The sequence below is a fragment of the Thunnus thynnus genome, chromosome 11 (genome assembly GCF_963924715.1).
Source record: "Thunnus thynnus chromosome 11, fThuThy2.1, whole genome shotgun sequence".
Lineage (NCBI taxonomy): Eukaryota > Metazoa > Chordata > Actinopteri > Scombriformes > Scombridae > Thunnus > Thunnus thynnus.
This window is the reverse complement of record NC_089527.1, coordinates 18695448-18722072: the sequence shown is the minus strand read 5'-3', so window position 1 is coordinate 18722072 and position 26625 is coordinate 18695448. Positions and strand designations below refer to the sequence as shown.

At 38.8% G+C, this 26625-nt stretch overlaps 2 protein-coding genes across 3 annotated transcripts; one reads left to right on the top strand and one right to left on the bottom strand.

The window, feature by feature from the left end:
• The first annotated feature begins 108 nt into the window (after nucleotides 1–108).
• On the top strand, nucleotides 109–2595 carry nup62l (nucleoporin 62 like). The gene is made up of 2 exons (XM_067603563.1): nucleotides 109–2033; nucleotides 2143–2595. The coding sequence occupies exons 1-2, from the start codon at nucleotides 447–449 to the stop codon at nucleotides 2299–2301; spliced, it is 1746 nt and encodes a 581-aa protein (XP_067459664.1). The 5' UTR covers nucleotides 109–446; the 3' UTR covers nucleotides 2302–2595.
• A 498-nt stretch (nucleotides 2596–3093) lies between these two features.
• itga6a (integrin, alpha 6a) lies at nucleotides 3094–25379 on the bottom strand. 2 transcript variants are annotated; one of them, XM_067603562.1, is made up of 26 exons: nucleotides 25080–25377; nucleotides 15325–15449; nucleotides 14998–15077; nucleotides 14636–14897; nucleotides 14329–14460; nucleotides 12822–13035; nucleotides 12435–12628; nucleotides 12253–12347; nucleotides 11723–11850; nucleotides 11551–11640; nucleotides 11398–11459; nucleotides 11148–11317; nucleotides 9639–9782; nucleotides 9404–9528; nucleotides 8977–9136; nucleotides 8040–8126; nucleotides 7864–7943; nucleotides 7679–7756; nucleotides 7478–7580; nucleotides 7215–7385; nucleotides 7011–7100; nucleotides 6823–6930; nucleotides 6623–6721; nucleotides 6419–6544; nucleotides 4446–4573; nucleotides 3833–3972 (listed from the first exon to the last, which is right to left on the bottom strand). In XM_067603562.1, the coding sequence occupies exons 1-25, from the start codon at nucleotides 25256–25258 to the stop codon at nucleotides 4466–4468; spliced, it is 3210 nt and encodes a 1069-aa protein (XP_067459663.1). In that variant the 5' UTR covers nucleotides 25259–25377; the 3' UTR covers nucleotides 3833–3972; nucleotides 4446–4465. The 2 variants fall into 2 exon arrangements, with proteins under 2 accessions (XP_067459662.1, XP_067459663.1); XM_067603561.1 differs by lacking the exon at nucleotides 4446–4573 and having other exon boundaries at nucleotides 3094–3972; nucleotides 25080–25379.
• Between the last annotated feature and the right edge of the window lie 1246 nt (nucleotides 25380–26625).

Sequence of the window (26625 nt, the reverse complement as noted above, 5' to 3'; positions counted from 1 at the left end):
AGCTTGGGTCTACACAGGTCACGTGGTTGGTGGTTGGACCTGTCAATCATACTAAGAGAGGCGGGACTTGTGTGCAAATGCGGCTGACAGGCAAAACTCAGGGCACAGAACACCAAAAACAGTTGGTCCTCAATGCCGTCATTTCCTTTAGTCAGCTACAGAGACGCCTGATTAAAGAAACGTCGAGGCTCTGAACCACGTTTCCGTGAGGGATGTGTTGTTAGTTTTTGGTCGCCGTCACGTTCAAGGTAACGTTAACTAAACCTGTGGCAGACTTTATCACCCGTTAACGTGTCGAGCGTCATCGTTGGACTTAAGTTTCCTCCAGTAACTTCCGTTGAACCAGCTCGTATTTGTGACCCGCCAAAAGCTACAGCGTAGGAAGTGACCATTTTGTAGGTTAGCTGTTAGTCGGTAACGTTAACAGCTCAATCTGGGAAACGAGGATGAGTGGCGGATTCAACTTTGGGCAGGCCCCCACGGGCTTCACTTTCGGAGCTCAAAAGACCGCCGCCGCAGCTACGGGCACCGGCTTTGGTATGACAGGCTCCACACCTGCACCCTCCGGAGGGGGCTTCACCTTCGGGACTCCTATCGCGGCCAATACCAACCCTACCGGCGGGTTTAGCTTTGGTACCCCTGCCAAGAGCACTACAGCCGCTGGAGGTCTCTCCTTTGGGACCCCCGCCACCACATTTGGGCTGGGTGCAGCTCCTCAAACCACCACAGCAGCAGCAGGGCTGACGTTAGGCTCCGCAACAGCGCCAGTGGCGGGGTCAGGGTTCACCCTGGGCCAGGGTTTGTCTGCGCAACCCACTGCGGCCGCTCCTGCAGGAGGGGGCTTCAGCTTTGGCGCTGCCGCTCCAGCTCAGACCCAACCAGCACCACAACCAGCGGCAGCGGCGGCGGCGGCAGCAGCAGCAGCAGCAGCAACAACAGCAGCAGCAGCAGCAGCAGCGACCACATCAGGTGGCCTCTCATTTGGAGGGTTCAGCTTTGGGGCTACCAAAGTCCAGACGACAACAGCTGCAGCCACTGCTGCTCCCACAGGGGGAGGCTTCTCCTTTGGCAGCAGCGCTCCCTCCAACCTCACCCTGGGTATCCAGCCTCAGCCTCAGGCCCAGGCCCAGCCCCAGCCCCAGCCCCAGCCAGCCTCCACCGCCGCAGCCACAACAGGACAGGGTGGAGGATTTACCTTTGGGATTAAGCCCTCATCAACCCCAGCTCCTCCAGCATCAACCCAGGCAGCCCCACCTTCAGGCCCCTCACTCTTCTCTGCTCCTGTCTCTACAGCACCTGCTGCTGCTGCTGCTGCTCCTATTGCTGCTGCCCCAGCATCAGCCACAGGGTTTACATTGGGTGTTGCTCCAACTTCAACAGCAACCCCCGCTGCTGCAACAGGCACAGCAGCCAGTGGCCTGTCTTTTATGCTCAAACCTCTGGGGGCAGCCACCACTATCTCCACCTCTGTTCCAGCCTCAACTGCAGCTGCCACAACAGGCGCTGCTACCAGCTTTTCACTGGGGCTCAAACCTGCATCCGGCACAAGTGCCACGACACTCTCTACAGCCTCCGCAATCACTACAACCGCTGCTCCTCCAGTAATGACCTACGCCCAGCTAGAAGGTCTCATAAACAAGTGGAGTCTTGAGCTTGAGGATCAAGAGAGACATTTCCTACAGCAGGCGACTCAGGTGAACGCCTGGGACCGCATGCTGGTGGAGAATGGCGAGAAGATCACAGCGCTGCATAAAGAGATGGAGAAGGTGAAGCTGGACCAGAGGAGGCTAAACCAGGAGCTGGATTTCATCCTGTCCCAACAGAAGGAGCTGGAGGACTTGCTCTGCCCGCTTGAGGAGTCTGTTAAGGAGCAGAGTGGAACCATCTACATGCAGAACGCCGATGAGGAACGTGAGAGAACGTACAAGCTCGCTGAGAACGTGGATGCTCAGCTTAAGAGGATGTCACAGGACCTGAAGGAGATCATCGAGCACCTGAACACATCCAGTGGCCCCGCAGACACCAGTGACCCAGTAAGACGAGACAAAATATCAGTTAAACCTGCCTTGACAAAGTTTAGTGCTTTGACATTTATTGTCACCATTTAAACTAACATCTGTGTTTCTTCTCTCTCTTCTTTAGCTTCAGCAGATCTGCAAAATTCTTAACGCCCACATGGATTCACTTCAGTGGGTTGATCAGAATTCAGTTCTTCTGCAAAGACGAGTGGAGGAAGTGTCCAAACTGTGTGACAACCAGCGCAAGGAGCAGGAGAAAACCTTTCGTTTAACATTTGATTAATCCGCAATAAACATGCTGATATGTATATTCTCCTAATGCTAATACTGAAATATTTGTTTTGGCAGTAGTCATAAACAGGGATGCCTTTTGAGGGGTCAATATTATATGAATGTACAACCAAAGCATTCATCACTATTCCTGTTAAAACCTGCTTTTTCTCTCAGCTGTTTGGGTTGCATAAAAAATGAATATTTTTCAATGCAATAGCTTTTATATAGAGTTGTGAAAATGATCATCTGTTTTCATGTAAATGCTTGTTCTAAATAGTGTGATTAAATAAATCTTTGGATTAATGATGTGCCTTATGGGTTCGTAAAGCAACACAAGAACTGCTGCCAGTTATTTCAGTGGTAATGTTTTAGTCAAAGGTAAACTTTGGTTAACAGATTTTGTCACTTATTGTATATTTAAGCTTAATATTCAATTATTTGTCTTGTTTACAAGAGACACAGGCAGATAGAATCAGCTGAAACAGTTGATTAGTTGAATGACAGAAAATTAATTCTGATAATTGATTAATCTGACTTTTTTTTTTAAGCAACACCAAACATTCCTTTGTTCCAGTTTCTCAGTGTGATGTTTTGCTACTTTTCTTTGATTTATATGATAGTAAACAGAATATTTTTGGTCTCTGTACTGACTGAAAATATCAAATTGGGCAGTTGGAAATGTTTCACTATTTTTACGTTTTCTAAATCAAAAAATCATTAAAAGAAAGAATTAATCAATCATTAATTGCAGCTCTACTTGTATACAGGATACACTAATAGTAATGAAATTCAACAGTAGCACTCAGTTTTTAGGCATTTTTATTACACTTGACAGTTCAACAAGACACTATTCATTAAATCTTTAAAAAGTCACAATTCAGGTGCTTTTTTCTTTTTACTATGTTCCCTTTGGATTCCTCACATGGAACAAAAAGAGTTATCTTCGCTTCAGTGATGACCTACAGTACAGTGGATGCTACCTGGATGCCACAATAGTGAAAATAGGCCTCTGCTCGCATTTTGAGTCAGCTGCGGTCATTTGTACATTTTTCATGATAATATATCCAAATGTCAAACACTAAACATCAAAATTTATATTGATTTACATTCATAAGAGTCTTAGCTAGCTGTACCTTCTTTGCATAGATTTACGTCCGGTAAGGTTTCAGACAGTACGCCTCCTTAAAATCAGTAGCAAACTTTGCCCCTTTCTTGTTCTGCTTGCAGGGCAAAAATAAGACTGAAAAAAACTCTTTGGCTGAATGAAACTGTTTTTTATCAAAAAAAATAAATATACAGTGTGCAGAAGTATTTAAATATATACAAAACATACAAAAAGACATTTAATCATCTATACAGTGTAAAACTTGAAAGACATGATGATGATGACATGATACATTTTTCATGTTCACCAAATTAACAAAAAAACAAGGTTCAGTGGGTTTGTGGCTTGTGACACTATTTAAGAAAAAAAAAAACAGGTTATCCCTGTTAAATCATCTAACAGAAAAATTGTTCACGAGTAACTTTCATTATCAACCCAAGTTGTCATCCACTGTTTTTTCTCAAAAGTATCCAGCTTGACTTGTCCATCTGTATACTGAGGACATTCCTTTCTTATTCGCACAGCGTGGTATCGAGGGACATTGTCATCTTGCTTGGAGCGTTTGAAGAATCCACACTGGGAAAAAAACACAATGTGTTATTAAAATTGATAAATATCTGGAGTAATTGTGCACACTGTAAACAACAGAGTTACAGAGATGTGTAGAAAAGTTGAGCATGCTTTGCAGTTTTTAATAGGACAAACAGCCAAGCAGTAAAAGCGATGTCAGCGAAGCACCTGCAGAGCACACAGTTACAAAAAATATTAATATTAAGCCTGTTGGTATGAAAAGCATTGATTTTTTTGGCAAAATTCAGAGACACATATTGTACAAACACCAGAAACCTTATGAAAGAGTACACATTTCTACTCTTACACATACACAATTGGGGTTTAATGTTTTTGTGTGATGTATATTTTCCCAGATGACCAGTTTCATTAGCTCAGTACAATATGTGTCTGATTGAATTTAAAGTATAAAGTCTGCAGATTTAGCTTTTTTTTAGTGAGTTCATTAGTCACTGCACATGCTGACAGCTAGTTTTTACCCCTGTTCAGAGAGTATAAATCAGGCCTCAGCAGAGAGTTTGTCTTTGTCAGAGGGCTGAACATGGATCTCTGCCTTGTGATACGCAGCATCGTATTGGTCTTTTGTTGCTCTCTTGAAGAAACCACACTGAGGGGGAGCAAGGGTGATGAGTTGTTAAGAGTGACAGACTAAATCAGTAAAAATAGTTTGCCAATATGACTTCTATCAGCAAACAACAGAAAATATATGTTAAGAAAATACTGGACAGCTCAAATGTTCCCTTTTCACACAATAATGAACATCACCTGAAACTCTAAATCTTGATCTTTCTACACAGATGAATACAATACTTGATAGTAGGTTTACATGGAAGCAAATAAAGGTTTTACTGTTATAAGCAACTGAATACTGAAATTTAAGCTTATTCGCAGTCTAGCGAAGAGTTAGATGAGATGATCGATACCACTCTAATCTTCTCATCTAACTCCTGACGAGAAAAAAAAAATTCCCTAAATGTCAAAAATATTCCTTTAAATGCCACTGACTGAATAATATTTTACTTTGACAACCATCTATCCAAATATATGTGGTTCGAATTCCCCTCTTTATTTCAAGTTTTGCAATTCCAAAAATATGAATATTGAATTTCTCTCTCTTAGATAATGACAGAACTTAGTCCGAGAGGTCAGAGGTCTGATCAGGTTCTGTAGCCCAAAGATCATGTTTGAATTTTTCATATTGAATTTGTCGGGATTTGACCAATCTAATTAGATTTTTAAACTGAAAATACTAAATACATTTAAGCAATTTTTTAAATATATTTGACACAAGAAAAGTCTGAATTTGTGAACCCTAAAAACACACTACTTAAATTCGTTTTTTTCAAGTAAAATACTACATTTCACTGCTATAAGTTCAGTGGTATTTATATTTCAATATTAAGTATTCATTATTGATTACATTTCACAATCAGGTAATAAGTTGCTTATTAAATTAAAATGATATTATGGCTTTTATTTGCTTTCAGTTTGCATTATCCAAATAAAGTTTGTTGCTTCTTAACTGTTCAAACTATCAGTCACCACTTAAATTAATTATTTTTTGGACAATAAACAGTAGTACACATTGTGAATAAAACATTTGTTCAGTCACGCTACCTTTTAGATTTTTTCTATATATTTTCCTCTACTATATTTTGTATAATACAAAATATAATGTAAATTCAAAAGCACAACTGCAACTAATTCATGTTGATTAATCGGATTTTTTCTTTCAATTTCCAATTAATCAAGTAATAATTAAACCTAGAAAGGTCAAATGCCCGCAACAAGTTACCACAACCCAAAGTGAGGTCTTCAAAGGTATTATTTTATCTGACCAACAATCAAAACAACAACAAGATATTCACTAGAGATGCACTGATACTGATACCGATATCAGATATTGGTCTGATACTGACTCAAATAGCTGGATCAGGTATCGGCGACAATGTTTCGATCTGATATCGGATACCATTATTTTAATAAATAACAATTCAGTAAATTTATATCTATGTTACATTTTGTTTTACAAAGTTAGGAAAGCAACATTAAAGTCAAGCTTGATGTTGCCTTACACATAAAACAATGATCCCAGTCTCTTCCATACAGTGAGGCATACAGCTTATTAATTCAACACTTGTATCAGATCGGTACTTGGTATCAGCAAAGCCCAGGTATCGGTATTAGGACTGAAAAAATTGTATCGGCGCAATCCTGATATTCATAATAATATAAAAAAGAGAAAAGCAGCAAATCCTGAAAAAAATTTAGCTTGTTAACCAGCAAATTAAAACTAGCAAAACTTTTTCATGTTACTTTTTTACAAGTTCAAAGTGTCCTGACAGGGTTTAATGAATTTCATGTTTTATCTCCCATTTTCATTCATTGTCTTCTTTTTTTTTGTGTCTTACCAAACATGGGCAATATGAAGATGTAACATCCCTGCACTCACCTTCCAGAGTAGAAATACCAACAACGCCAAAATCAAGATGCCTGCGAGAACCGCCACCAGTATGATCCACCAGGGAGCTCCTCCATACTGTGCAACTACATTTTCTGGAGACACCCTCAGTATCACCTGCAATAAACATCAAATGTGAGTTCGGATTAAGACAGTAAACAGTTGATAATTTGGTCTGGTCGTTGTGATATTTACGTCAGTGTCAGGCGTTCTCAGGATCATGTTTTTAGCCTGAGTATGAAGCACGAGCAAGGCCTTCACAATGATATCCAAGGACGAAAGAGAAGCGTAATCCTGTGTGAAAACAAAAACAGATGCTCAGATAAGACAGAGTGTGTCAAGAGGTGTGATTCCAGCAATATCATGAGACACGGTTGAAACACACAATGTGTTACCTCAAGAAAGGTCGAGTTCCACAGACGAGATCTCAGCTCCACTGTTGTACCGTCCAATCCCTGCAGGGGGCACTTGAACTCCACACATTTGAGCCCATTCTCACACGACTAGGAAGGAAAGAGATCTGTAAGACATCATATCTATCTATACCTCTATGAAACATGAATGCATCTAAACCAAAACTCACCAAAACCTTCTTTTTGCCTGACAGTGAGGACTTTTTGCGACCAGTTTTTATTTCTCCAATTTCCCGTTTTGTCCTGGATGCAGAGGACTCCTGAAAGCACATTTCTTTTCATGAATTCAAAAGTTAAACTAACCAGCGCAGGTTTTCTGTGATAGCTGACATCTGGCCAATCCTGATTTTGCATAAAGGTTCAAAAAACACTACCTGGATGTGTTTGAGAGAGTTGATCTCAGACTCAGGAGAGCAAAAGATGTCCTCTGTTCCTCCTTTAGCAGTGATCTTCACCAGGTACAGAAGCCATTTCCCATCTTTGTTCCATTTGGGCCACTTGATGTGTAGTGATGCTTTGACAGACGACTTCCACAAGTCATTTATCTAATGAAAAAATCAATACGGTTGGATTTGCCTATTTCATATGAAAAAAATATATGATAATACTGATTCAAACATCTGATTAATAAACATACTCTGAATGTATAGTTAATCAAACTTCCAATCTCTTCTTCTGTCTTCATGGCACTTTCTCCTTTCACAGAACCTCCAAAAGACACCGAATTAGGGCTGACTTCCCTGAGGTAGACAAACATTTTTATTTCATGTACTGTTGCAGTTGTTGTATTTCTAGCCAAAATGTTGTTTGACAAGATGATCTACAACAACACACTTACCCACTGACCGACAACGGCAATTCAATCATCACTTTGGCTTTTACTTTCACAGAGCCAATATTTTTTTGTACGCTGGTTCTGAAGGACAAAAACACACCAATATAGTGTCATGCACTGATCTGTATTAACAGCAACTTACTTAAAAATACAGGAAATAAGCACGAACATGAAGCAGCTGCACTTACGTTTGGAGCTGCAGGTCAATGTCGATCTCTGTGGTGTCCAGAGTCATACCCACAGTGCTCAGGATGATGTAAAATGAAGTCTTTTGGGGGAAAAAAAAGAAAAGAAAAAGAGCTCTCTCATTTGACGTACAACAATTAAGTGTCAGGATGAGCATGTGATGAGAGCGAGTTCGTACCTCTGAGTCTCTCTTAAAAGGGTTCCCCAACTCACAGTCCGCCTGAGAGCCGTTCTGATTGGCAACACAGATAATCTGCTTTTCCATCTGAAAAACATGTTGAAAAAATATATACATATACTACTGGATGGTGTTTAAACTACAATTCACAGTCATTAGAAATATTGCAGCTGCAGTATAATTTTCAATTTTTTTGTAACTAGACCCCAACCAATAAATCGCCCGGCCGATAAACATATCAGCCAATATTATCTTATTTCAGATGGATAGATATCTGCATATTTGTTGACCAAAATCTCACAAGACATTGCTGAACAGAAATCATAAGATATGTTTGAGGTGACCTAGAAACAGTGGTTCCATTATTCCTATGAATGCATCCACAGATATTTATGGGACCTGAACAAATGTTAACATTGTAACATTATTTACATGTTAAATACAGCTGGATATCAAACCTCAGTAACCCAAAGGTAGCATCAAATGTTCTAATATTCTTTGAAGTTTTGACAATCTCAGATTATTTTATTTAGACAAAGTTCTTGTAAAGCTGCTTGTGGTTAGACAACATTTGAGAAGTTTGGCTTCCTATGTGAAAAAAAAGGATTTTGAATTTCTCATTTTGTTATACTGTATCTTAGCATGTTTTAAAACTACTCAGCCCTAATGCTAAATGTTATCATGGTAATGATAGCATTACACTAAAGCACAGGTGAGCCTAAGTACCGTCGAGTCTGGAAAAATACAGCTTAGAAAGAGGAAATCTGAGCCAAGTCTGATAATGCAGGAAGGAGCCTGACAAGCTGAGGCTGAGACTGAGATCTTCTCACCTCAGGCCAAACTTTACTTTTTCTAGTGGTAGTAAAGTTATCTCATCATTTCTCATCTATGCAACATTCATTACACCCACATGGGGTCACTGGTGTGGCTGGTTTACCATCTGCTGTGAGCGGACTCCAGAATATGACAGAGTATCTGGGACCGAGCACACCAGCTTTGCCTCATAGGCGTCGTCTCCATTCATGTTGTTCACTGTCACCCGCAGAGCCAAGTCCTTTCTCTCGTAATTCAGATAAAACACAGGGATGTTGTTCTCGCTGCAGATACACAAACATGACCGCTCATTTCAGGTTGAGCTTGGGGAGGAAAACAGGCTTGTGGTACATTGTTTTCATGTAATAATATTGCCTTATCAAGATGTTTTATCCAACAATTATTACTTGCCACATTGAGCAGACACATATACTGTACTATAGTTGTTTAATGCAGATTTAATTAATACATGATACCTTATCTTAAGACAATTTTAAAATAGCATTTAACCACTTTTTTTTTTTTAGAAGAGTTGAAATGTTAGAACTTACATGGGTAATGGAGTGTAAATGTCTTTGATGTCTTTGTTGTTTTGTTTGTAGAATAATTTGTAGTCCATCTTCAGGTTACTCCGACAAATATGATCATTTCCACATCCCTCTTTTACAAAGTTAACCTGCAACAATGACAAATAACAACAAAGCCATATACAAACTGTGAGCATTATGTCATTAACTCTATTGAGTTTCTATGTTTAATAATAATTATTCCAGCCTGATTGTTTACCTCAATGACTTCTTTGCTCGGTTGAGAGGAGTCCAATATGGGCATAAGCTGGGGGAGGCCGTTCTTTGCCTTGTGACGCTTAGTACTCATGATTTCTGCAGACACCTCAATAGGAACGCTACGCATCTTGTCCTTAATATTGTCCTGTGAAAATCAGAAACAGTCATGGTAGTGTAGAGCATAATAACTATTTTACAATAGGAATGTTTCTCTATGTAAGAAGAGATTGTCAGTATTTTATTGAAAAAAAAGATAACATTATATTCTGCTTGTATTAATTAAATTACTATCCTCTGCTGCAGGTGTCTTTCAAAATGTCTAAAGCCATTTCTTTATCATAACCAGCCTTAGTCTTGATCGGCTCCCATCATAGGAGGAGAGAGGCTCAACTAAGGTTCAAGACCATGATGGTCAAAATATTCTGCAGCTTACTATCACAGTATGCATGCAGACTTTACACATTTTCACTTCAGCAACTGTAGCAAAAATGTGCACATGAATTTCTCTATTTGTGATGCAATACACACAAGAAAGGAAAAGCAGAGAGATATTGTGACTGTTGAGTTGTATGGACGAGAAAAAAGATTTCTACAAGCTTGCAACTCCAAAAATGTATTGATACATGATGTGCAAGCACTCCGATGAATTGCTACAAAAATACATTTATATAGCTTTTCTTTTACATTTTAGAATTTAATTTAACAGACACTTTTATCCAAAGCGACATATATCTGAGAGTTGATACAACACAAGCAGGGATCTAGTCAGGAGAAAACAACGTGATTAAGTGCATTGAGGCAATGCATAGAGTGCATAGAAGCAGATCATTATTTTTTTTCAGTCCATGAAGTGCGGAGGTGTTCACCAAAGAGCTGGGTCTTTAGTCTTTCCTTAAAGACTGAAGTAACTCGTTCCACCACCAGGGAACTACAGAAGAGAAGATTCTGGCTCGCGACTTAAGGCCCTGTTGTGGTGACGGTACCAGGCGCTTTTCATTGGCAGAGCGTAATGAGCATGAGCAAGAATACACCTGAATGAGGGAGTTCAGGTTGGCAGAAGCTGCTTTAGTTGGTGTTTTGTAAGTGAGTGTCAGGGTTTTGAATTTGATGCGGGCAGCGACTGGGAGCCAGTGGAGGGATATCAGCATTCTGGATCATCTGCAGAGGTTTGAATGTACATGCGGGGAAGCCTGCCAGTAAGGAGTTGCAGTAGTAAATGCATGATATTATGAGAGCCTGTACCGGGAGTTGTGCTGCATGCTCAGACAGGTAGGATCTAATCTTCCTGATAATGTTCAGGGCAAAAAATAGACACGATCAAGCAATTGAGGCCACATGATCCTTAAAGGTTAGTTTTCTGTTTTTCTACCATTAAGATATTGTGCCATCACTACTCTAAATTCAGTAGATCTTTCAGAAAATTCCTCCAACAGGTGCTGACTAACCCAAATTGCTCTCTGAGTGGATTATATCCCGCTAATGTGATGTAACTGTGATCAATATCTTTTACCTTTAGTTTAGCTTTTATCTTGACGCACGTGTCCTGGTTTTGGCCACGGAGGTCCACGGTGCCGTTAAACTGGTAGTCTGTTTCGGTGCGGGATTTGTTCAAGAACATCACTCTGGAGGGCAGCCCTTGTTTCCTGCTGTCTCGGTCCGCCTCGACAGAATAGCTGATAGCTGCAGTGTAGAGGGAAATTACATGTAAGAAAGAATGACTGGACTATCTTGGATCTGGGAAATACTTGTTTGTCACTTACTTATTCTGGGGTTGTAAGATGCATGGTTTGCTTTGTAGGCAAAGCACACGTCCACAGTGAGGCTATGAATAGAAAATGGATTTTTGATCAATTATAACACAGGGAGTTTTTACTATGAAGCCCATTGAAATGTTTGAATATTAGAGTACCTACCAAATGCTGTTACCACAGGTTTTGATTGTGAGGTCAATTTCCTGTGGAGATACTTTGACATCTCTGCGGATGCTAATGACAGGCCGTGCCCTGTAAGAAAGGTTGTTAAATGAAGTTGTTGTAGCAATCAGTGGGGTTTGAATTCACTTATCATGAGTAAGGAAACAATTGCCTGTAGATTAGAGCTGTGTCTGCCAGAGAGCCTACAGCCAGGTCTGGATAAGAGTTGCTGTCCAGGTCCATGTTCCCGGCCAGAGAATATCCAAACATTCGGATGTTATGGTCTTTTCCTGAAAGGATCTAATAAAAAAAGAATTATAATTTAACACAGGAAAAAAATCCTGTTAAGCTATTTTATTTTATAATATAATTTTCTTATTTTGTTTTATATATAGGTAAAAGTTTTTTCAAATCCAATCAAATTTAATTGTCCAAAAGAGGAAATTAATTTGGTCAGTGGTGCATACAGGGGTGAAAAGACTACAAACAGAGCAGAAAACGCTTAAAGTACAACATTAAAGACAATCCTGTGTCCAGTGTGTTCTCCCTCCCTGTCTGCTGGCTTCTCTATAATTATCAATTCTGCATAAATAAAAATACCATTCTCTGATCTCTTTTCACATAACACCCTCCACAAATCGATGTCTTGACCATCTGAAAAGTTTTCTCCAGAATTTCTTAAACAAAGCCCACAAAACCAACCTGTGCAGGGCTGGTGTTGATTCCTTTTGCAGACCCGTGATAAATGTAGACTTTTCCTGCCCCGCCGTCAGCGTAGGGAGCTCCAATGGCGATGTCTGTATGAGAGAGAGAAAGAAAACAGTTTATGTAACAGCTACTGATAGAGAAACCATTAATAAAGTACAAACCAACAGCTAAATTACCTTCATATGAGTCTTGATTGATGTCTCCAATGTTCTCCACTGCCAGTCCAAACATTGAATCTTTGGTTCCATTGAGACGGAGAGGAGTGACCCTGTCCCACCTTCCCGCCTTGTTGATATAAACATAAGCAGCCCCACCAACATCTCTGTCCTTCATGTAGAACTGTGGGGCTCCTACAACTATGTCTTGCCATCTAGATCAAACAAAGGAAGTAAATATTTATCAGGATCATACAGAATATAACCTAATAGATTAGTCCACTGAAAGCTAATTTCTAACATTTTAGAAATAGATAAAACATAGTCATATTAAAAGATGTCAGGTCCTTTTTTTACAAATTAATTGCATACTAGCGCAGAAAAAAGGCAGTGAGACATGTTACATACCCATCTGCATTCAGGTCCACTATAGCCACGTCGTATCCAAAAGAGGATGCCAGTCCTTGCCCGTACAGTGTATGCTCCTTAGAGAGACTGGTGGAGCTTTTGTTGTCTTTTTTCAACAGGACCACAGCTCCACTGTGATTGGCTCTGGGAGCTCCAGCCACCACTGTTAGGCCACGGTTCCTGGTGACACTGTGTCCCGAATCAAGGGAGAATCCTAAAGTGCGACAGATGTTGTACAACATGATTGTCTCACATAAAAGAAGAAGAGCGAGTTCCCCCTGTTGTACGGTCATTGCCAACTTCCACTGATGGCTTGGGGAGGGTGTAGACATCTAAGTGTCTCCTCAGATAGAAATGGAGTTTTCAGCCATTTCTTTTTATCTACAAAGATTCACAGTATCCTCCGATCTCTGCACAGGTACCCTGACCAACCTGTAGAAGTCGCTAGTGAAGCAAGGACATGATCTCTTGTAGTTGTTCCCACACTTTTTCATGCCGTGCCCTTCTCCAAAGGAAGACAAAAATGCATGCCCTTTCCAATTTATATTTACTGCATTTTTTGTCATCTGGTAGCAATACTTGGAAAACTAGTACCAAAAGAAGCCAAGTTGAGCTTTATTAAAATACCATTATCAAGAACATGACCTTCAGTGCATGTTTCTCATTTGTTACTTGTTGTGAAAATAAAAAATGCAAGTTAAACTTTCCAAAAAGACACAAAGCTCTTCTGCTATATTGACAGTCAACTTGAGACCAAAATAAGCTTTTTCATATTTAGATAGGTTTGCTTTATTAGCATCACTGCCAATCTTGTACTTTTACACGTCATTTTGCTTTCTAAATCATTCTTGCAAACCTCAATCTTATTGTTCCCAAATGAATCAGATCCAAAGACCTTTTTCGCAGCAGATGTTTTGACTTCCACTGGAAAAGCGTGAGAGGAACTAATAACAATAATGACTGTGACGTTGTGACAGTTACAGCAATTATTCCAATGCAGCAATTCATAATATTAGTCACACCTGTGTTTGACAAGTTAAACTGTCTGCTGTGAAAAACTATATATTCAACTTTCCATCATCATCATATGTGCCACCCAGTATCGGATCCACTGTTTTAGTGGAACACACTGATGTTGTGGCTTGTTGTGGGAACTGAACATCTCATCTGTGTTGGTGGGAAATGCTTTTACATGTATCTTTGTTTGAAACAAAAATCCAAAACCAAAAACTAACTAAAGGTGAAAATTTACATGAAATGCCATGTTTACTAGTTCCTGTGAACACAAATTGAATGAACAACAGATGATTTTTTCAAGAAATAACGAACACTGATCTCAAGGTAAGCATGAAAATATATCCAAACAGTAAATCACGACTCACAACATAATTTTGTTGGCAATGCTGCCCTACAAAGGAAGTAATCACAACATATTATTGAGCCAACAGGATACGGGCAAACACATAAAAATAGCTACAGTATATCCGTCTTGTGCATAGACACTTACCGAGGTAGCTGTTGGCAGGTACGGGCACAAGGTCAGGGTTAAAGAGATTCTCATCTCCAACTTCATAAGGGCCGTCATCATACACTCCCATTTCCAGCAAAGTGTTGTTCTTTTGTTCCACTCGCACAATACCTGCGTTATAAATGTTTATTTTAGGATGACAAAGAAAACCCCAAACAAAAAACAGACCAAATGGAGTACAAATGATAACATTACTTGTTTAAAAGAATGAGAAACTTGGTTCCTACAATAATTACTGTAAATTTAAGGTGTAGTTATGGTTAATTAGTTATTGTTGGTTGGAAACCTTTCCAGTTGTAAGCTCCTGGTGCTCCAAACACCACATAATGGTAGTCCTTGGTGAAGGTGGCAGCCAGACCCTGCTGGCAGGATCCAAACCTCTCATGGCCTCTTGTTCTGCCCTCGCAGAATTTCCAGTTGCCACCGTCCTCATCAGAGGCCAAATCAATGGTCAAGTCCTGACTCAGGACATAGCAGCGCCCTGTGATGTCACGGGACTCCTGGGGGGTGTTCACAAACAAGCGCCTCTGATAGCGGTGAGCACATGTCTGAAATTACAGAGCACATCTATGTTTAAGTTCATATGTTGATGAAAGATAACACCAGGACTAAAGATCACTTATTTTTCAGACACTCAGTTTGACTTACCACAATCTTTCCTCCAGGACCCTGGCTCTGGACCGTCACCCCCATCCACTGATTCTCCTTGTTCTCAATGGATATGTCCTCTTTCAAAATTTAGCAAGACAATGACATAAACAGGGATATTAATCCTTGACATTTGGAAATAAATAAATTGAATCAAAACAGTCTACTTACTATCTTTTTTGCATGTGAGATTTCAAAGCTTTAAAGCTAATTAAGTCAAACTTTGTGCTTAGATTATGACAACAAATTCAAATACAAATCTGAAAAGTGTAATAATAGATAGATAGATAGAGTGATTGATTGATTGATACATATATCATTTCTCACCTTCAGTGTCAAATTCAATGCGCTCACAATCATTGGACTGGGTAATTTCACATTTATAGAGGCCTCCTGTGATGTTGGCGGTCTGTTTTCCCAAAGCTCTGGCTCTGGGGGCACCAATCAAAAGCCTGAAGAAAAAGAAGGAGAAAAAAAAACAAAAAACAATATAATGAAACTATTATTTTCTGAAGCATTACAAGATTCTGTGATAAGAGCTAGAAATTTTCTTTTTGTTGTAGTTGCTTGTTACCACCTTCAGTAAGTAATTTTCTATATTTGCAACCTTTCAACAAGCTCCACAGCAGCATCTTGTTGAATTTATTACATGTATGTGAAAAGATAAATAATGATAGTAACAGTGATAGTGATGGCATAGCAACAGCAAGAACTCTGTCAAGAAGAATGACAAAAACATCTTGTTGCATTTCTAATATTTTATGGAAATGCCACTTTTGAACCAATTATTCAAATGACACAATCTGAAACTCTTTGATACTTAAGCCACCATGACTCACAGATATATGAAACCTGCAGCCAGGGTTTGCAGGTTGACACTGTTTTGTTTTAAGGGGCCAAACAGGTTGGGAACCACAGCAGGGCGTCAGCAGAGAAAAGCATGAACAATGTGCATCATGCCTGTGTAAAGGATAATTTGATGTGGTTACAGCAGATATAGTTGTGTCTGACTGCTGACACCATTTTAATACTTTGTGTTTGTGTTGATCACATGCAGTACAATTCAGCAGTAATACAACAACCAAAAAAATTAGATAAAGAGTGCTGAGAATCTGCTTTACATTTCTGTTTTCAATGTATTTCAACTCAATATTTCAGATTCATTCAGAGTGGTTTCTCAGCAGCATATACAGTATAACACAAAACTATGTATAACATCAAAATATGAGACCTAAGACTTGATGTGGCTTAAGCTAAAAAAAATCACCTAGAACTTAATTGACACTTAACAAATTTTTAACTTGCTGTTGTTTTAAATTCATACACGTTTTACATACTGACAAACTGTTTGCAAGCTATATTGCAAGACTTGTGTGCTCGATAGACAAAGCCAAAACTTCCTGTCAGTGGTAGTTTCCGCCTGATGGGCACAAAAAAAACAGACCACATTTTGTTCAAAAAAATCGAAGGTTGCATTTCTAACATTGTGGTCAATGTTGGCAGAAGAATCCGTTCCACGTCTTCTTTTCTCCATCTGATTGTTAAAGTGAAAAAACAAAGTCTAAAACACATAATCTGAGAGAGTAAAAGGGGACATTTAGCACTTATATTTTCTATTACAATTGTCATCTGCAAGGATTAACAACAACATGTCCTGGTGGGGTAATGCACTGGTTCCCAACCTCATTTGTCAGGCGTACTCTCTCAGCCATATTAGATGAACTCAAGTAGGTACTCATCCTTTTGAATAACTGGACATTATTGAACTATTCATGATATAAAAGCGTATATTTTTTCATACAATTGAACAGTCCAGCTGTCCAACTACCACTTGAGTTCACGCTGGACCTTTCAACCAGCCTTGTAGCTAACTATTCAAACCTTTTACCTTTACTTTTGCTAACTATTTTACTCATTTAACATAACCCATTACTTTTAGCTAACATTTTTAAACATTTACCTATTATTTTTAGCTATTCCAACCATTTATCCATTATTTTTAGCAAACAACTACCGAGGGTGTCCGAAGCTAGACTTCTAAACCATATATCTTTTACTTGTAGTTAACAATTTTAACCATTTATCCATAACTTGCTAACTATTTTACTCATTTAACATCATCCATTACTTTTAGCTAACAATTTTAGTATTAAAACCATTCATCCATTAGGCTACTTTTAGCTAACTATGATAGTGTGAATGCAGCTTTTCAAAACTGTTACAAATCACTGTTAAAAAATAATGATGTTTTATGGTGTGACAAAGCTGTGGTTAAGGTCTGGTTAGGTTAAGGCACAAAAACTACTTGGTTGGTATTTGGGTAAATATCACTTAAAATGTGGTTAGTACTTAAACGTACAATATGTTATTTCAGCCGCTAGGGGTCTCTCAATCAACACAATAACAGAAGACGGAGAGTGATGATGGTGTGAAGTAGTGTGGGATTATGGGAGTTGTTGTCTTCATTGTTAAACAACCAGCTTCTCCAGAATAGGATTACTTCAGCGTTCACCGTTCAGGATGTTTTTACTGGGAGCAGAATTACCCGCAGAGGTCTCCTCCTCACCAAAACAAACAGACCCGGTGATTACAGGTAAAAGCACTGAATAAAGCCGTTTCACATAAAAAAATCAGTGTTTTTCTGACGCTGTTCGGCTGGCACCGGACGTCCGGTACGGGCTGTTAGCTGAGCCAAATTATCCGCAGAGGTCTCCTCCTCTCCAAAAATAAATGCACACACAGATTAAATCAGTAAAAATACTGAATAAAGCTGTTTCACCTAAAAAATCAATGTTTCTCCAATGATGTTTGACAAGCACCGGACTTCCTGGAGGGGCTGTTAGCCGAGCTGCTGCTAACGTTTGCCCAGCTTATTTCTCTGATAACTTAAGATCCAGACGTCCGATAAATAAAATCCTTCATCCAGCTAAAAGATATAGTTAAAAACAACCTAAATTTATCATGAAAATGTGGCTTAAAACCGAATAAAAGTCAATTTATAACAGTTTCTGTCGAACAACCACAATATATATTATCTTGTATGTGTGTCAGTTACTCTTTGGTAGACACAATTGTAGTGGACAAACGCAACGCCGACGCATGCATCTTGTGCACTATACTCTTTAGTGGAGGGGTATGACGCCATTGACAGGCGACCACATGAAACGGTCCGTTACCTTGATTAAAATGACAGATTTCTAATTGTTGGAAACATTTGGGATAATGTGAGTACACAACTCAACAAAATATATAACATAGGTCTAGTTGTTTTTAGACATTTTAATGTGGAATAATTACATATTATAGCTTTAAAGTTAGGCAACCTTTGTCATCATGTCAATTTACGATCTAAAGTGTCGTTTTTCGTGGGAGAACAGGCTCGCCAATTTATCCATTGCTTTTAATGCTATAGTTATTCCAACCGTTCAAGCCATTACTTTTAACTAACATGATCTAAGTAATTATATAGTATCGTTATCTAAGTAATATTATTAAATATTATTAACATGCCAAACAAAGCTGTCATGTGGCTATTTGACTGGTTCAATTAGTCTCTAAAAGAGCTTCTGTATTTTGTGATAAAAAAGAAAATGGGAGACATAGGCAGACAATCTAGTTTGGAGCAGGTTCAATAATGTACTTGTTCTGCCCAGTCTTAGCTCGCAGACCACAGCTTCTCCCCAAAACCCACATTCTCACGTAGCCTGAACACGAATGAAGTGATTCAAGGGTGACTCATGTTGAAGGGCACTGGGGTGACATAATTAGCAACACTTATCTGATGAAAGAGGTTTGTCAACTTTTCTTTTACATGTCAGTTTTAAGACCCATGTGAACTAGACATTATAGAAAGTCTATAAGTTGTATAGTTATATAATTTATAAGTTGTGTGAGTTTATGTGAACTCACGTCACAATCAAAATATTTGTGAATTTGGACTTTGAAAAGAAATAATGTGATTTGTCTTTGAATTAATCGATGACTTGACACCTGACCTACAAGTTTCTGACTCATCATGACTCAAAAGAGAAAGTAAAAAATTAATAATATAATTTCAGTATTAATTGCTTTTGTAATTTCATTTCTCTGTTAAGTCAATGTCCATATGGTTTATATGGTACTGCCACAGACTGACTGGAGCAGCCTCCAGTGGCTTATAAGGTAAATCTGAGACTTGGAAACAAGAAGAAAAGTTCTGCTAAATAGATTTGATTTACTTTTCTCTAATCTTGCTTTTTTGTGAAATACTGGTCAGTGTTAGTAGTTTTACCTCTTTGAACTTCTGAACCAATTATTCAAATGACACAATCTGAAACTCTTTGATATTTCAGCCACCATGAATCACATATATACATATATATATATATATATATATATATATATATATATATATATATATATGAAACCTGCAGCCAGGGTTTGCAGGTTGACACTGTTTTGTTTTAAGGGGCCAAACAGGTTGGGAACCACAGCAGGGCGTCAGCAGAGAAAAGCATGAACAATGTGCATCATGCCTGTGTAAAGGATAATTTGATGTGGTTACAGCAGATATAGTTGTGTCTGACTGCTGACACCATTTTAATACTTTGTGTTTGTGTTGATCACATGCAGTACAATTCAGCAGTAATACAACAACCAAAAAAATTAGATAAAGAGTGTTGAGAATCTGCTTTACATTTCTGTTTTCAATGTATTTCAACTCAATATTTCAGATTCATTCAGAGTGGTTTCTCAGCAGCATATACAGTATAACACAAAACTATGTATAACATTAAAATATGACACCTAAGACTTGATGTGGCTCAAGCTAAAAAAATCACAAAGAATTTAAATGACACTTGTTTTTTTAACTTAACAGGTCTTAAACTTGCTGTACTTGTAAGTTCACGAATTGTTCTTCACACCTCTGGAACGCAGAGACGTCTCTCACCTTTTACATACTGGCAAACTGTTTGCAAGCTATATTGCGAGATAAACAAAACCAAAACTTCCTGTCAGTGGTAGTTACCGGCACAAAAAAACAGACCACACTTTGTTCCATAAGTGAAAGGCCCCCACTCGTGATCAGAGCTTATTTAATAATTTTACAGTTACAAAACTGTGTGATGTTTAAAACTGATGGATTGTGGTACTGTGCCCCATGGACAAATGAGATCACTGCATCCCTGAGTCTATGCAAAGAGGCTGGCAAGTAAAATATTCTAATACTCATAATTATTTAGTATGATTAGTCTGGTTATAGACCAGAACTTGATACTGTGTGGCCAGTCAGCCTTGTTGCCAATTTGCTGTGCAGTATTGTAATCAAAAATGTAACAGCCCTGTATGACTGCACACGTTGAATGTTTAATTATTAGACATTATGCATTGAAGCGACTTGGTCTTAGCTGTGTTAAAATAACTATTAACAAACAGCACTGAAATGAAAGCATTCAGAGACTTTGCAACTGACTTGCAATTTTCTTATGAAGACTTGAGACTTAAGACTTTTTAACCAGAAGTTTAACAGTAAATTTATTGAGATCAGGACTTTAATGAATGTGACTCCAGACTAACGGCTACGCCAGTCACCAATGATTGGTTAGAGCCAAATCAAATACATTTTTGCCTCACAGGAAATGGCTAACAAGAGGGCAACAATAGTAAGTATGAATAATGGAGTAATAATGAAATGTCAATTCGGTCTTTTTTCATGCTTAAGTATAAGTGCCAAAACTACAAAAATAAGATCCATTGTTTTAGAATATGAACTTTCACAGAGATGTAAGGAAGCTACAGTATAATGTGGGAAAGACCTGACGCTGCTTACAGTGTAGGAATTTTCTCAAAGGATAGAGAGGAAATCCTCTCCACCCTTTTCTTCTCGCCATGGTTCTGTGGTTCCCTCTGTAACCCACCTATTGATCTATGCGGCCCCGTGCCTCTTCACTTGCTAAACAAGGACTCTCCTGAGGGGGTCTGATGTAAGACTGAAGACCAAACTGCAAACCCTCAAACAAAGGCCACTGAAATGCAAATATAAACATGAGCCTTTACAAAGTTGCTACAGTTTGACATTTCAGCTCCTGAGCGCCAGCAGTTTAGCCTAACACGTGTCATATAGGGTGACACTGAATGCCAAGCTGAATACAAACTAAAAATATATTTCCTGTGTAATTAGAAGGGCTGTGAGAACGTCGTTCAGTTATTTTATATTAGATAAACCTTGTGATATAATGCAATCCAACACAATAACACTGCAATCTACTGTACGGCCTCAGAAATGACCAGTAAGTAAAACCAATACACTAAATTGGATTGCATTGACTTTCACAGGTGTCCATCAATTTATTCCCACAAACAGAGATTTCATTCAAATCAAAGAAGCAGCACTTACACGATGAAAATGCAATGACAAAAAGAATGCAGTAGTACATTTATGGGACTATGAATTAAATATTTGTCTAAGTAGGACTTAACCCTACTATCTAAACATATGTTTTGCAGTACTAATAGCTCCCTCCTGCTGTTTTGATTCACAATCAATGCAAGACCACTTAAATCCACAAGGTCATGTGCAGGAAAACACCACATTTGTGAAGAGATAAAGAAAAAAATGCCTCCAACTTAACAGCAGGGCTTCTCAGGAAAGTGCCAGTTGAAGAATTTAGCAAGTAACTGAGGGGTAACATTGACATTTACACACCAGTCTAGCAGACACAGGAACTGGCTTTTCAGTTTACAATTTGAATGCATTTCAGTATTTTGTGTTATTTTCTGCGGAAAAAATGAACACAATGTTTTCTTGAGAGACTAATATACAAGAAATCCTCCCCCTTATTTTATGAAGTAAGTCATAACCAAACTGACTACAGCTGCAATCCATGTTTCCTTCCCAGGACAGTCACCTGGTAAATCCAATTACACACTGCAGAGCCAATGTGAAACCACATCCCATCATGCAACATGTCTTTCACTGCAGCGTAAATGGGAACGCATAGTGACCGGTGTGGGTTTACACAGTGATCTCACTGGTCTTTGTTAGCAGATGTGCTGCAGTGCCCTCACAGCTGTGTACTTAAAGCCACAAGGACTACTGCAGCTGTTCTAACTGTTTCAGTTTACACACACACACACACACAGATGCGTAATGATTGGTGCTGACCTGTAATCGGTTAGTTGCACATCACAAAAGGAAGCATGAATATTTAGATTAGTAAAGATTAACTTTAAGTAGAGGTAAAGTTTTTTTTTAAAAGATTTATATAGTCTCAAATTCACTTGTTTAAAATGTGTTTATTAACCCTTTCTAAGCTACATTATGTCTCTTCAAACAAGCCAAACTTCATCTATCAGGTTACATGTGCACAGATGGCCTTGCATGTCCAGTCAAATGGCCTTTTTCTCTGGTTTCACTGAGAGAATGTTTTAACCACATCATCAACCCGACACATTATTCATGGAAGAGGCATCCAGTTGCCTCTTTCCAATACAGCACATTATGTCCAGTCTGGTGGTGAAACATGGATCTGGTTGTTTCCTCCACTCAACCAATATGAGAAGGAAGACGTAAACACACAGTGCTTTCACTGAAACCATTAGAGGAACAACATGGATATCTCTTGAATCAGCAGAGGATTAGTTTTTTAATTACAGTAAAGTGGGAGAGATTTGTGTTTTAGCTCTGAGACACAGAAGGGACAAAAGGCTCGGGTTCGGGTTTGACATAAGAGAAATGTAATCTATCAAGTTACACATGTTGCTCAGATTCAGTGTTTATAGATGCCAGCGTTCATCTCCTCACATATGATTTATTATGATGAGATTAATGAAAGCAGTTGATGGCCAGCAGAGTTTTACAGCTGCTAGTGATCATCATCAAACACGTGTCTGTACAAGAACAAAAGAGACAGATGCAGCGTGTGTAACACATTGCTGACTTGTGGTTTCATGAGCCCAGTGGGTCTGAGAGGCCGATGTGCCTCACAGCTTTAAGTAAGGGCTGTTTTGTTGCATTACATACGTCGGCGCTCAGCGGAGCTTTCACTTGACTCGTCTGGCTGATTAGCTCAGGGTCACATGAGGATTTAGAGCGGAGATCATGGCCACGCGGAGGGAGCTGCTGTTTATTCCATACTTTACTTAATCACAACGACGAGCAGTGCAGAACATTTCAATACAGCAACTCAGTTTCAATATATTTTCAACCAAGATGTAAGAGACAATGTGGATGTGTTATAACCAAGGCTGCAACTAATGATTGACTTCATTATCTATATATTTTGTCCATTAATAGATAAATTGATTAGAGCTCAGCTGACAATTAGTCAATTAATTGATTAGTCCGAAAATTAATAGGTTTTGACGAGTGATCAATCATTTAAGTCACTTTCAAGTAAAAATGTCAAACATTCTTTAATTTATGCTTCTAAAATGTGAGGATTTGCTGCTTTTATGTGATTGTAAACTGAATATTTTTGGGTTTGGACTGTTGGTTTAACAAAGCAATCAATTAGACGACGTCAGCTCGGGCTTTATGAAACTGTGATGCACGTTTTTAATTATTTTTTTGATATCTTAGAGAAGAAACAACTAATTGATTAATTGAGAGAATAATAGTCAGATTAGTCAATAATCAAATTAATCATTTGTTGCAGCTCTAATTGTTGTGTCTGTAAAAATTGGTGCCTTCAATCATTGTTAAATTTTACACGCTAACTTTAACACAGTTTATGTCTGTTCACAAGAAGCAACGAGTTAGCTGAATTCTGTGTATGTTTGCCAAAACTAGGTCTCATGTAAACACGGCAAACCTTCACTCTCCTCTGACTTTTATTGGCTGAAACCCAACTATCAAGCCAGTGTCACATTTCGAGCCTCTGTTTGCCCAACAAATACTACATTCAGTTTCATGACTTTTCACTCTGTCTACACTTGTCAGCTCTGACAGATGTAAAAATGACTCATTTTAAGATGTAGAGACCTTTGTGTTGTAAGATAACACATTTTATAAACAGCTTCCAGTTTTGTGTGTTCAGTTCAAATCCTACATGAAGTCAAAACACCAGTTAGATAAAATTCCACAAGTTAAAGCTAATCTATGTGATCTTTGGCAAAACTCTCTTTGAGTCTTGTTATCAGGGCTTCTCATCCTTGTTCTCTTTCTCTCAACATGCCACTGCAGGGTCTTATATAGTAGCTCTTGCATGCTTCTTCGCCGCAGGCTTTGACATGCCACCCCTCTTCTCACTTTGCCCCCGTAGCAGGATGATCTGGCTCACCACGCTGACGTCTTTTCTACCCCCTCAGAGCCACCCAAAGGAAATGGCTTACTGTATGCACTGAAACATCACCAGACATCCCTACAACTCCTGCATCAAGGACACATTTTACAACTTCACCTCTCTGACCTGGATCCTTTGTGTACATGTGAATGTCTTCCTAAAAATGTGCCATCTGTAAATTTTCCATTTATACACACCAAAGTCAACTAAAAAGCTTCCTCACGCAACTTCTCACTGCTGTTCACAGACCAAACTTAACAGGTAAAACTGTAGAGTGGAAATGCACCTGTTTAATTATTAAAATAACATTTAAGTTCTCTAAACATCACTTAACAGTAGATCATTAAGGATAAAAATGTAGGCAAGCAACTTAATAGAAAAATCTTCTTTGTGAAAAAGTTTAAGAGCAATAATTTATCCTCTCAGTGCTCCTTACATTGACCTTACAGATGCATTTGCATGACAGTTATAACCATTGTTTATTCACTTGTTGTCTTTAGACTGCTTCCCATTTCACATTCAAGGCATCCCATGGAGACAGTCAATCTCTTTTTAAAAGGCTTTAGTAGACTGGTACTGGAGCAAAATTTTTATAGGATGCTTCTACGCCTGAAATCATGAGTGCTGCCAATGCAGAATCCTGTTTAAATTAAGAGGATGTGGCCCCTTGAAACACAGCCCAGGACAATCCAGATAACTTCGGATGGAGAGAAGTCAGGTTAATGATATGTTTAAAATGTTTAGATCTGGTGCTTCTGATAACGGAGCTGCAATTTTACAAAAACAATCACAGGTAGATGGAAAGCAGACATCACTCACATTCTTTTATCCGGGTTCAGTTGCCGGTGCATGGCAAGAGAAAACCCGAACAGACTCCCCGGCTCTCCGTTTTTCCTGATGACATGAGTGGTGTCCAGGTTGAAGGCGAGCACCAAAGTGGGATCCAGAAAATATAAAAGTGCAACATAAACAGCCGAGTGCGCTCCCTGCAGCAGCATTGCAGTGCGGTCCAGATGTTGTCCTGTAGTCCGAAGTTAGAGCTGCTCAGCCCGCTGCTCCTCTGCGCTCAGCCGGTGCAGTTTGACTGGAAGCTGCTGCTGCTGCTGCTGCTTGTTTCCCGGCCGGGCTCCTGCTCCACTGCGCCACCACTGGTCACCAGGATGAACAGTGTTCAGTATATTTTTGACTAGCCTTTATACTTTTTACAACTTTGTTTACTTACGTACTTATGATACAGATCCTAGTAGCAACAACTACAATAGATTCCTACAGAAAGAGAAACAAATTAAACAACAGTAAGGCTACAATAACCATATACAAAAATAAATAAATGCATATATTTAAAAGTAAATATAATTAAACAAAATAAATTTATATTCCAAGAGTCAATAGATCAAATTTCCATTTAAAATTGGATAAATAACTAAAAGTTATATGAATATGATGTAGGTTGTGTTTACATGTACATAATTGAAACATTTGTCTAAGATGGACAATCTGTGTTTTATGTGTTTCTCAGCTGATGATAATTCAAAAATATGAACCCAACTGGCGCCCAGATAGCCTACTGATTAAGATGCACGCCTTATAAATGCAATGGCTGTGGTTCAAATCTGGCTCCGGACTCTTGTTTGTCTGTCACCCACAATCACTCTCTCCCTTCAACTCCTGTCCTCTCCTATGTCCCTATAATGAAAAAAAGGCATAAAAAGCCCCAATATATATAAAAACATATGAGCCCAATTGACTCAAACTAGAAAAATTAAGTTATCAATAAACTTTGGTGCATGTCTAGATTTTGCAAATGCACTTGCACTTTTGACATAATGTGTTTTCATTGTACACTGCAGGTCAGCCATGGATTTTTTTCTTCATTTTTATGATTGTATTCCTCTTCTCAGATATTTAGTCTTGTGTGCAAATAAGTTGTTTATTATGATTTTGTGTTTTATGTTTGCAGACCAGCTTGCCTCAAACAGGCCGCAGCAGACATTTCAACTTGTCATAGCAGGAAAAGCACAGGTAATAACATTAACAATGGATCTGTTCTATACAGTAAGTGTCCCAGTAAGCTGTGACAGTGAGGCAACATGAACAGTACCAGGACTCTGAAAGTGAAGCAGCTAAATGGAATTCAGCCATCATTCATTTCAATGTCTGTGTTTTAAGTACTGTGACATGTCAAAATGTCTTCTGTGAAAAAGGCCTTTTGCCCCCTGAGGGACAATATGGAACTTTGAACTGAACGGAACTGAATCAAACTTTCTGCTGCTTATTGTTGCTTGTTTAAGTCCTTCTACAGTATGTCCTTGTAATTTTTTCCTGTTAAAGTTTTTTGGGGGGAAGTTTCCTTATCTGAATCGTG

What these genes read in the sequence shown, in the direction of transcription:
- nup62l (XM_067603563.1), top strand. Translation starts at nt 447, where the DNA reads ATGAGTGGCGGATTCAACTTTGGGCAGGCCCCCACGGGCTTCACTTTC. An exon ending in CCGCAGACACCAGTGACCCA is followed by an intron (nt 2,034 to 2,142) that starts GTAAGACGAGAC and finishes TCTCTTCTTTAG; the next exon opens with CTTCAGCAGATCTGCAAAAT.
- itga6a (XM_067603561.1), bottom strand. Translation starts at nt 25,258, where the DNA reads ATGCTGCTGCAGGGAGCGCACTCGGCTGTTTATGTTGCACTTTTATAT. An exon ending in ACCTGTGGTAACAGCATTTG is followed by an intron (nt 11,460 to 11,550) that starts GTAGGTACTCTA and finishes TTCTATTCATAG; the next exon opens with CCTCACTGTGGACGTGTGCT. An exon ending in AGATAAAAGCTAAACTAAAG is followed by an intron (nt 9,783 to 11,147) that starts GTAAAAGATATT and finishes TGATTTTCACAG; the next exon opens with GACAATATTAAGGACAAGAT.